The sequence below is a fragment of the Ascaphus truei genome, chromosome 7 (genome assembly GCF_040206685.1).
Source record: "Ascaphus truei isolate aAscTru1 chromosome 7, aAscTru1.hap1, whole genome shotgun sequence".
In the NCBI taxonomy this organism is placed as follows: Eukaryota; Metazoa; Chordata; class Amphibia; order Anura; family Ascaphidae; genus Ascaphus; species Ascaphus truei.
The window spans coordinates 48518577-48531140 of record NC_134489.1 but is presented as its reverse complement, the minus strand read 5'-3'; the positions used below and the strand labels follow the sequence as shown (position 1 = coordinate 48531140).

Here is a 12564-nt window from a genome sequence, read left to right as displayed (position 1 = left end):
CTGCAAATTTAAATGTACCGATACTGACAACCCATACTGGGGCCTGTACCCGGGAAGCAGGGGTCCCTGGACCTGAAATGAATGTGGTTCAGCTTTGGAGGCTCCCTGCTTCAATACTATGTACAACATTTTTTTTAAATTAAACAGTACAATCACCTGTAAGAGTTGTGCAGGAAGTTATAGCTTCTCTCTGCACAGCTCTTCCAGACTGCTGAAGCGAAAAATAACGTTAAGTTCATTTCGCTTGTTAAGCAAATACAAACTAGTACGCTATGTCATTTTGTAACAAAAGGTAAAAAATTTGATTTACTTTAATGAATACTAATTTTACATAAATTTCATACTGTGAGGTAGGAACATGTCAACACGTTCGATGTTGCAATTATCTTATCGAAGTTTAGTGAATAAGCTAGTACATAGGTATTCTTACGGTGGTCCTAAAATAGATTAGTGGCAATGTTCTTCAAAAGCCTTCACAATTCATTCCCCCCTCTCTCGATTTTGTCTATCTATGGCTTTTATATCTCTGAAGGTCAATACGTTGCTCTGTAACAGGGCCACATCTAGGTTCAGATAAAAAAGATATACAGATTATACAGATTAATAGAGATCAGTAAATGTGGTAAACCTCAACATTATTATTAACACTGATGTAGTATGTAATAAATAAAAGTTTGAGTACCCCTGAGCTCGAGCATGTGGATTTATATATATATATATGTATATTTTTATACATATATATATATATAAATATGAAGTACAATACAAGAGTAGATTTTGAATGATTAAACTGTGTATCCTCCTCACTTTGTATCCTATGGGAGCTATAATGATCCATGAACAATGCATATGAGGGGCGTGTTTTCCTGGGTATCTTGAAGATGTAATGTTCCTTAATGGACTATAGTAAGTGCCACCACAATTAACTACGATAGGACAAGAAGAAAAAATATCATGAGACTTCTGCTGTTAAGAAGTTAATGTCTTAGTTTGAGACAAGGAGAGATCCCAGCTGGAGGAAAAAGCGCTATGCACTGCTGCCGTGGAATCGCCGAAAAACAAGCTGATGCTGCTGGGTCACTTAAAACTGATTGATTGGATCCTCAATGCATACAAAAATAGGAAAGTACCTCACGAAGGAGAACTCTGACGCGTTTCGTGCCCCTACGGCACTTTGTCAAAGGCCCGAAACGCGTCAGAGTTCTCCTTCGTGAGGTACTTTCCTATTTTTGTATGCATTGAGGATCCAATCAATCAGTTTTAAGTGACCCAGCAGCATTAGCTTGTTTTTCGGCGATTCAACAGCAGCAGTGCATGGCGCTTTTTCCCCCAGCTGGGATCTCTCCTTGCCTGCATTGATTGCTGAGCTGTTGCACGCCTATCCAGACTTCTTCAATCAAGTTCCAGTGAGTACTACAGCATTATTTTCATCATACATGGGATCCAGCTCTAGGGTGTTGTTTATCCATTCAACTGGGAGTCAGGTTGGTCTATCATATGGTCCCCCCTGATTAACCCATTTATGTTTGGTTTACACCCCTTAAATGAGCTCAAATAGGATCATTCACTGGATGGATTATCGTGGACCTTATAAGCATATGATTTAGTAGTGATTGCTGCTTGTATCATTTTCTCTGGAGCTCTACTGTGGGAGATTTCATCAATTCTTCCATTCCTCTATGTTAGTTTGAGACAAACCCACTATAATTATTTAAATGAATCAGTGAACACGAGTATTCAGCTGCAAGATGGAAAAAATGTGTATAGAGGCAAATACAGAACCTCCCCATTTATTCATTTGTTTTTTTGGTCCCAAAACTATTTTAAACTACATGCTTTAATAAAAAACAGAATTCGAAGTTGAAAATCCAATTTTTCTGGTACTGAAAAATGTTTTAATAAGCTTAGCATTTAATTTCCAAACAAAATTGTCCTATTGGTGCTAACAATGTATACGGTGCTGTGCATAGAATTTTACAGGGACAATGAACGATCTTACAATCTACTTTTGATGCCTGAAACGAGGAGATAATGTGAGTTATTCAAGCTCACAAGGAGTGCTAACACAGGGATTCAAAACGGGTTCACCCATCTCAAGGGCTGTGATGTTAGCACTGAACTACTTCTTCAGTCCAAATCTACTCTGCAAGTCCATATTTTAGATATTATACTCTTTCACGGCTTACTCTAAAACAAAAGAATACACATAATTGTGACATTAGGAATTAAACAGACTCACTTGTGCTATGGGCTTTGAGGCCAGTGGCTTTAAAGTAGCTATCACTGACAAACTCAGTCAGCATCTGCTTTGTAGAAACAATCAGTGGGGGGAGTTGCCAGGCCCCACATGTCTTCTCATAAAGTACAGGAGATGTTCTGCTGCCTCCATCATAAACTTTAGCATAGTCTAAGACACAGTATAGGGAATGGTGGACATCAAAGGCGTTAAGTTGCAGAGACACCTGAAAATTAAACAATCTGTGCTTGATTCTCCACCAGATACCTCATGTACTAAGCATGGCAAACAGATTTTTTTTATCACAAAATTGGTGCATGTCAAACTCAAGTTCAATTGTGCTTTTGTGTATCTATGTATTAACCTCAAATTTCTCCCATCTGCAGCAACTGTGTCAAAAATGATTTTTTTCGTTTATTTTGACCCGCAACACTTTTCATTTGAATTTAAATTATATGAACTTAACAGTAATATTTCTATGTGCATTAACGCATGGGCACGCTGGCCAGTTGCCCGGGGGCCCCACGAGCATAGGGGCCCCATGCTAATCTATGCACAGACCAGAATTTAGCACTAATTTTCTGATCACCCGCCTCAACATTCAAATCTCCCGCTAACTCGGTAGAAGGAGAAAAATTACGACTTGTAGCGGAGAGTTGGCATGTCTGCATTGCATGTCTGGAGGTACCAACAAATATAAGTGTATTTTATTGATAATTTACATTGTTATTCCTGTGAGTGGTTGTGTAGGCCGGGCCCAGTGCACTGCTTTGCCCGGGGGCCTATAATGCTGTTAAGACGGCCCTGATGTGCATCATAAAATCATTTAAAAATGCATAAAATTGGCAAGTTCAACTTGATGTAAACGCTAAAAAAAGCATACAATTAATTTGCTGTGTATCAACAAAAAACATTATTTGAGGCAGCACTGATTTTTCATTATATAGGTTAACTCGATGAATTACGGTAGCTTCGCAGTATGCTATTATAAATAATATTTCATATTTACTAACGTTAGTTGTTAATAAAAGATGCACATAATTCTGTTTTCGTTTAAATTGTATTCATCAGTTATTAAACATGAGGTAAGCGGCAAAAAATTCAAACAAATGATGCGTTATACTGAATGTATGAAGTCACACAATGCATTCATAGATACGGTTTTTGAAACTTCATTTTATTACATTTTGTATTACTTTTTAGCTGACTTTTTTGACGCAACACAATTTAGATAATATATATTAGTATATTGGCCCTTCTGTGTAAGCTGTAAACAGACCTAAATAATTGTGCTGTATGTTGGCTTCTATCCCTTGAATTTTATCAGTCTCACTTGCTGACAATTAGAGATATATTCTGATTCCACAGGATAATTTACCTGATCAGATGGTGTGCGAATTAACCAGACAAATCTGGCATTGTTTAGATAATGAGAGGGGTAATTTGGCAATCTAAAAGTTTCATTAGGGGTGGAGAGCAAAAAACTGCAGATATCTGAAAGACGGTGGAAAAGAAAATTATTTACAACTTATGCTCAAAAAGAGTTTTTATATGGTAAGTTAGCCCTTTGCCCCTGAGTCTCTGTGCAAACAGTCACTTAAAATAGCAATCAATGCTGGGGGTTTTTTTTCACATTGTTTTAAATTGGAGAAACTCCCTGTGCAGAACGCCGCTGTTTTTACCACCAGCAACTTTCCTCCCAACATCTGATTGAAAATATATTTAACACTTGACGTACAGTATCTACATACTTGGGTACGTAAAATAGTAACAGAAACACAGCAGTCACCGTTAACTTTAAAGCCACTGTTCTGAAACTGCCCAGTGGCCATCTCTCAAGAAGGTAAGTACCCTCTCCTCTAACAATACAACTTCTAACCCTGATTTCCTCTAGTTCTAGGACTGTTCAGCTCAGCTGAGAGTATTGCTGCTTTTATATAAAATATTTCAGGTAATCAGGGCCGGTGCAAACCCTATGTGATCTAGGCAGCTGTCTAGAGGGGCACATTGTGAGGGCAGCGGAGGCAGCGTGGGGGAATCTGAGAGCAGAGTAGAGCAGGCTGCTTAGCTCCCACACTGCAGCAGGACATGCACACCTTTCACCTCCAGCTCTCCGGATCTTTGCGTGGGACCAAAGCCATGGCAAGTAGTATTCCGGAAGCACGGAGAGGTCTCTACCTAACCCCTCGGGCTTGATTATAAACAGTTGCGGGTTATACCCCATATCACACAGGTGTCGAAAAAAACTGGTCGGCAGCTGGCACCACTGCTGAGATGGATCTGCGAATATGTATTTCTACAGGTATTGTAGGTGGAATGTGTGTATCTGGGACCGACCACACACAACTCCCTGTCCACCCTCTCCCAGAGGGAGGCACACAACACCCGCAGAGCCCCAATGCTTCCCCATCCAGAGAAAGTCCAGCAACTTCCTTTGGATCTTGCTGACAAATTCAGGGGTTGGACCCATGGCTATCAGCCGGTGCCACAGCTGACTGGCCACTAGTTGGTTGGTCAGAGTCCTTCCCCTAAGGAAAAGTATTTTCAACAGATACACCCACTACCCCAGATGAGTGATGACCCATTTTTCAAGATCATTGAAGATTTCTAGGGCTGGGTTCTCCGCAGCGGACAGGTAGACTCACAGGTTCTCTAGAATTGCTCCCCCATGAGATATTTCAAAATGTAGGGGGAAAAGAGTCTACCTGTAAGGGACCTACCAAAAGGCTGTAACACTTGGGCCAGTTGATCCGAGCGGTAGAGGCCGCTGTATAGACCTCTTGGCACTCCAGATCCAGGATTAGGCCCTGGGCCACGAGGAGCATGTCATCAGCATAGGCTGACAGAACTACCCAAATGTCAGGCTCCTGCAGCACCAGCTCAGTTAGCCTCTTTCTCAATAGGCAGAGGAAGTGCGATGGCCAGTGCGTAGTTGCCCGGACAGGGGGCATCCTTGATGTACTGCCCGACCAAACACCAAAGGTGTTATCAAGAATGGCAGTGAGCATGGCAATGCGGATGGATTCTCCTGACAGGATATCCCCAGTGACCAGAAAAACTCCAGGACACCCAGGCTAGCGGGGCCACCTGAGTGACTGCCAGAGCCTTCATCTTGAGAGGGGAGGTGTAACAGTAGGGGGTAGCCAGGCTATTCAATAAAGGTTAAGCCCATCTGGTTACCCCTGAAACCATGTGTCTCTGGCAGCTACATAGCACCACAAGCCAGGGGTCATGTATTGTAACATGTAAAAGTTAAAGTGACCCATGCTTTTCAACTTTCCATGTTGCTCTTGCCCCAGAAATGTGAAACTTTGTGAGTGTAAGTTTTAGAAGGGATATTTTGGTGGAAATGCAATTATTTTGTTTGCAGGAGTTCGGGGGCCAAAGTTACCGGTTGTCCCCAAATTTTCCCTGGCGAGCGGGCCTGATTTGCTGGTACACAGGTTGAATTACACCGGGGCTACCAAGTGCCCCCCAGAATCCTGGTTTTCGAGCCAAGATATCCCTTGTCCATTCCCCGCACAGGTATGGGTCTCCTCAAGACATATTATGTATTAAACTATATTTTATTATGTTTGAATAGACATTTATAGAAAATGCACGTCAGGCTGGGCATCCACATAGGTGCCGGGATGTTTGGATAGACAACAGGAATTCAAAGGAGGGGGGATGTCTAAAGGTGACAAAACTGTTTGGTGGGCAAGTTGCCAAGTCCGGAGAACAAAGGGCACCATGTGGGGACACCTTTTGAATCTGTCAGACCTGGTGGAGGCAATGAGTTAGCCCGGGGAGATACAGCTCATAGGCACAATACCCATTGGCTAATTCGTATTTCCCGCCCACCCTGCTTTTCATGCCGGCTTGGCACACAACCTTCTCTGACGTCAGCCAAAGGACGAGCCCCTAGTCCTATTGGCTGGTGTGAGGGAATTCCCATGCTCTGATTGGTCTCTCCTCCTACATCCATGCTGAACATAGAAGAGCAGAAGGTATGTAAGGAGATGCCACAGTCAGAGAACCAGACGATCCGGTGGCTTGAGTTGATGACGCACGGGCAGGCTTTTCAAAGTTGCGGTTAGAAATAGCGGAGTAGGCGGCTTCATTTTTGGAGCTAAAAAAAGCCTGCTCTGCAAAGTCCAAGTTCTCATTTTAGAACGTAAGCCTTCCAAAGCAGGTACCTTGCACCTATTTGAACCTAGTTTTCATCCCCAGACCCCACGTAAGTGTGTATTTCGTCTGTATTTTGTATATTCATTACACAGGTTTATCCGAATAAACCTCATTTTATTCCACTACCTTGTTTTGCCTAGTGAATGATTCCCGGTATAAACGTGTTAAAAAAAATCCTGGTCTCCAGTCACACAGACTCAATACAGACATCTCGGCATTTATGTGGATGCTCGAGTTGACTACCTAGACATTTATACATACATTATAAAACGAACTTTAATAAAGTATAGACCATAAGGGGAAGGTGTCTGGGATACCTGGGCTCGAAAATCAGGAGGCTGGGTGACACTATTCAGCCCCAATATAATTCACCGCGTGCACCCACAAAACATGCCTGCACACCGCGGAGAAATAAGGGACTACCGCTAACTTTATCTCCCGCACTCCTGCAAACACAAGGAATACATTTCAACCCAAATATCCCTCTTAAAAATTACACTCCCAAAATCTCATGTCTACAGTATAGGACACCAGGAACCCAAAAAGTCCTTAAACATTTCAGGTTTTTACTTTTAAATTGCATGGGACTTTCCTAATACACCCCATCTACATTTACAGACAGGTACCCGCAAATCATACGCGATTTTCGGGTAAAATACAAGTACTACCGGCTTCTCTGGTTAACAACACATTACACAGGTTTTTAACCCTAGTTGCTCCCCAATATCCACCCGTTCCCAAAGTCCCTGTCCTGCAGCTATTTCCTAACAGGGATCTGAACTTCACATATCTCTAGCTTACATTCCTGCAGGGGACCGTAAAATGGAAACAGAAATACAGGCGAATACATTAGGGTGCACAACTAGACCCAAGAGCTGACACTTCAGCCCTTGACATACTTTTAAGGGGCAGCCAGCCGGGCTTTACCTTTATTAATGAAGACCGGCTACCCCCTACTGTCACAGGGCTCTATGTTAAAATGGATAAGAAGCAAATGGTGACACTGTGATAATTCGCATGTTATAATCACAGAATCCATAGCTGCAGTGGAAGCACTGTATGCAAAGAGAATGGTGAAAAGCAGGGTTGCAGACCTGTCTTGAGACATGTGATATTTTCTTTGCTGGATATTGTACTGTCGAGGTTTTTTGTCACTTTTTTTTACCCACTATAACTTATTTAATGTGTTTGGCTAGTAACAAAACAAATTCACAAAATAAAATAGCAGCTTTAGAATGTAAACCTGCTCTGTGAAGTCAGAGCTACCAAGGTCACCGATTAAATTAAAGCAGCACAGTGAAAACAGAATATAAAGCACGGGATTTATGCTTTCTGGAATTTGTCATGAAACAAGAAGAATCATTTATTTTATTACACAAGCTCCAGAAACACCACATCATAACCACAGCTTTGTATTTGGTTTTCACTGAGGAATAATGCAGGGTTTAAGATAAGCCTACCTTCCTACTGTATATATGTGAATACTTTTAGCCATATATTTTGGCCAAAACTTGGAAAGCCTAGGTCACAGTAACCTTCTTTATACTGATAACAAAATGTCCCTTCTCTACCTGCATCATGCACAGCCTTTTTTTTATCAAATAAGCTGTTTCTAATATAAATATTGATAGAACGCAAGAAAAAAGTTACAGTATATTAAAATTTATGAACTTCACGTATGAGTGGATAAGGTCACAGAAAAAATATGGATTCTATTAGAGATTAAAGCAACTGTAGACAAATTTTGTTTCTTAGATATTACTGGCACACTTCAGTAATTCCATCTGTCTTCACTACCATACAACAATAACCTTTCCTTCTTGGTTCCGTCACTGGTTATCAATTCATTGTATACTTTTAGTTACTCCATAAGGATCCTCATTTCTAGAACTACGACTCAAAAGTGCAGTTTTCCCCTTTGTTTTTAAGATTTCCTCGCTATAAATTTATCTAGAAATAAAAAGCTGTTTCAAAATCGTTACAGAAAAATACTAAAATTACAGTAAGCGTTTCTGATCCCTTCTCACTCAGTGACATACTTGCAAAAAATTAATTACATCATTGGATCCAAAGAATCTTGTCTGAGAAGATCAGTATAAGACAACTTCTCTGATAAAACCAGTTGTAGTCTGCATGGAAAAATAATAATAAAAAAAAAAATCTGTGCTTGGTTGGCAAAGTGAAAATAAACAGCATAAATTAATGTGAACTCTACAATTACTATTTTGTGCCAAGTATTTTCATTCAATCTAATGGTAGAGAACTATATACAATCAAATGTAAAACTACTTTCTTTATACCAAGATTTCACAATGTAAAGCCTATCACAGCAGAATTCCATTCTATATATTCTTACAGCAAATAAAATATATACTTGAAAAATGATTTATAGTGAGATGTCCTGCATCCTCAATGAATTGTATTAATAAACTGCCTATTGATGTTTGTGATGTATTTCCCTAACTTTTTTTTTTTTGTTTATAAAGGACTACAGTGAAATGATTGTGTAGCATAAAATATACAGAACTGGAAATCATTTTTAATAACAGGCATTATAAACAGATAATACTAATCTCTTAAAAACCATGAGAGCCACACTGATGAATATACAGCCAATGAATAATTTAAAGTATTTCCCAATTTAAAAAGGCAGTGCACATAGTATACAAAAACTATACTAAACTAAGCTATAATAGGGATACATGATTGAAGTGTCTAAAATGATATATACAGTACGTAATTGTTAATAGATTCCTCAATACAGTTGTGTTTCTCTACCACTACTATAATCATGCTTCACTCTCCCCGGCAACTGAATTTTGCACCTCTTCTTCCAAAATTGGTACAATCAGATTATCTTTGGACATCAAGTTATACTTCATCACAAATTTAGTGAATCGATGACACAAGAAGGTCTCATTCTGCAAGATAAAAGAAAACATTTATGTAAAAAAATGTGAAATTTCACACACAGTAAGAAATGTTAGAGATCAGTTATGATATCAATTAAAGGTAGACCGTACCTCAAAACAAAAAACGTACTAACAGCTTAAATTGATAGTCTACCCCTGATATTTTCTGTATGGAACTGTTGAATTGTACCATCACCTCTCATCCACTTACCAGTTTTATACTAAAAGCATATATACAGTGCTGTATATATTTTGTTTTTATAGAGCTCTTCGCAACCTTCTATATTTTACACTAAAATACGGTACTTAATTGTTTTAGAAGGCAAAATACAGATGTTACAGACTTTCAAGTGTGATTTCTTTGGGGGTATACAGTGAGTTACTGTAAGAACATTGCCACTAAACTCTTTTGTGAATTGTGTTGTGTTGACTGGAGGAGCAATGTCACGCGCCACACCTACACAGTATGTAGACTAGAGGCATCTTATTCTAGTGAGAAGGTGAACATAGTGGATTAAGCCATCTCCGCCTGGAATTTACACCTTCATAGCTATTATTTATCAGTACAACTGAAAGACTCAGTTCACACCATGGTCCCCGGAAGGTGACTGCTTTGGCCCAAGGGTGAAAGCAAAGGCTCCATTTTCTGCTGGTAGCTGGGTTCCAATACAGGCGTGTAATACTTCTCATTTATTACTACGTTAAGAGCAACCCAGCTGCTTGTTTCATTGCAAGTAGCTTTTACAAACATACCAACCAGTGTTTGTTAATGTAATTTTATTCTGATCGACCTCCCCCCATTGCATTACACTGCAGAATATTTTTTTAAACATTTGAATACATTTTTATAGCTTGCAACCCTTTGTTTATGGGTCGAGGTATTATGGAAACTATAAAGCAAAACTGGTAGAGAAAAAGGTATTTTCATCACCCGTCTCTTAGGGTCAATAGACAAAGTTGCTTTGCTCCAATTTTACCCAGTAGCATGCATTTTGGGGAGTGTCAATAGAAGTAGTTGGGGCAGAGTTAAATGAAACATAATGGGATGTTTAAAATGTCTGTGTCTGTATGTCTTTTTTCTCCCCTCACAGTAATTTTTTTTAAAATATATTTGCTATGACCGAAGTGGCATAAACCTCTCTGTGTCAAATGAGGGAGACCTCAATAACAAATGTAAATGAAATGCAGATATTTACTGAAGAATTGAATGGTTGGGTATGCATTATAATTGTGCTCTTTTCACATCAGCTGCACCCCTGTCAATATTATTAATTCTACGTGTGCAATTCTACATAGGACCAGGTAGAACTTAGTGCCAGTTATGTTTTTAATAGCCTAAAGCTGATACCTTTAAAAAAAAAAACACACAATAAAAAGATCACTTCTGGGCACATTTTACATGTCTTAGACAGGTCTGTAACCCTGTCTTCCACCATTACACCTAGCATACAGTGCTTCCACTGCAGCAAGGGATTCTGGGAAATGACATGCAAATAAGCACACCTTTTGCCTAAATTCATTTTTACATGGAACCCATATAAGCTAATGCTCGCTGTTAACACAGCTTTTAAGCACAGCATGGGAATCAGATGCAAAGCCAGAGACTCCACTGAAAGACCTGTTTCAACTTTAATTGGTCTCATCAGTGCGAGGTTGGTTGTACTGGCTTTGCAATTTTCAAGGCTGTAGGACACACACACACAATTTTTTTAAATTTATGAATGAGGGGATGACTGCTAATCTTGTTTACTCCCCCCGCCCATGGTCAGATTATAATATTATTCACATTTGTTCTCCATCTTTGCATCCACCAGGGCTTATACTAACCCTGTGAAATACATAGGCTATGGAAAGACAAAACAGGTATTGGGGCAATAAAATCCATTGACATTTCAGGTTCTGATTGTTTTTAAATATTTCTTTGATTAAATCAAAATGAATTTAAAAAATAATAATCATCCACATCTGAAATGATAACAGTCAATTTAATGACGAACCGAGTGGAGGAAGGGCTTTTAACCCTACTTTTATCAGTCTCATGGAAACAAAGTTAGCATAAATTATAAAATATTAAAATAAACATGAATTGAACAATTTACAACTAAAAAGCACAGTTCCTCCAAAAAATGACTCTTTGAAAAAGGAGTACAATGTGATGCTCATTACAAAGTTTATTTTAAAGTTTTCCTATAGTTTTTTTTAAAAATAGGCCTAAGGTCTGCAGTAGTCTCCACATGCACGGGTTTGCTGCTTATACGTTGCTTCACCCTACCAGGAAGCACAGAATTGTCTGCCTACATAATTTATAGTCTCATTAGTGAAGTTCCATTAACACAAGCTTCTTCAATGCACGCAAGTCCAGCAATATCACAGCGGGAAAACACTAGAGGTGTACAGTATAGAAAACATCCTAGTTTTGTGTGGTAAAAAAGACCTTCAGCAACAACGTGGGAGACCTGAATCTTGAATTGCTTTGGCTTTTATTGCCAATAGATTTGCCTACCATTTAAAAATTGGAATCCTCTTTAGTATTAGTAATATAAATACATTTGGCATGTAAATACCTACCTCATATTCATCGAATATTTGGCGATGATGAAAATAGGCATGTGAAAATATTCTGTAAATCCTACGGCACACTGATCCTAGTTTGGCAACAGAAGACTCCTTTATGCTAACCCTGTGAAAATAATAGTATATTTATCACGCATGTTAATTTACAAAAAAAACCATTAACAATTAAATGGTATTATGAAGGATTTTTATGTGCTAAGGAGTAAACAGAATTAAAAGCATTATGCACGTTAGATACACATTTTAGATCACATATTGGCTCAAACATGCCAAACATATGTAGGTTTGTAACATTTGAGTCAATGTGACCTAAAATGCGTATTAAACATTTTTTTGTTATGCCCAACCCCAAGGCTGCCCTGATGACGTTCCCTGCAAGTTGAGGGTCGGTATGCCAGGAGCAATTATGGATCCCAAGGAAAGTCAATAATGCACAGTTTAGGTAATAAAGTAGACTTTTTTACAGGCACGTTCAATGATCATTAAATTGTTCTCATGTTTCACGAACACCTTTGTTTTGCCATACTTTGGCCCCGATTCACCACCGTGCATGGGAAGTTGTAAGGCTGAACTGAATAGGGCTCACAACTAGCAAGGAGAAAACTGCTTCACAGCAAATTGAATAGGGGCCCTTGGACTTAATCTTAGAAAGTCTGCATATAAGGAGTCAAG

General features: G+C 39.2%; 1 protein-coding gene across 1 annotated transcript in view; it reads right to left on the bottom strand.

Annotated features, from left to right (window-relative positions):
- Nucleotides 1-8925: 8925 nt before the first annotated feature.
- MOB4 (MOB family member 4, phocein) overlaps nt 8926-12564 on the bottom strand; it is a 30660-nt gene continuing 27021 nt past the window's right edge. The window contains exons 7-8 of the mRNA XM_075608331.1: nt 11887-11998; nt 8926-9327 (exon numbers count right to left, since the gene is read on the bottom strand). Coding sequence (XP_075464446.1) covers nt 9196-9327; nt 11887-11998 — 244 coding nt within the window. The 3' untranslated portion in view covers nt 8926-9195. The remainder of the gene's footprint in view (nt 9328-11886; nt 11999-12564) is intronic.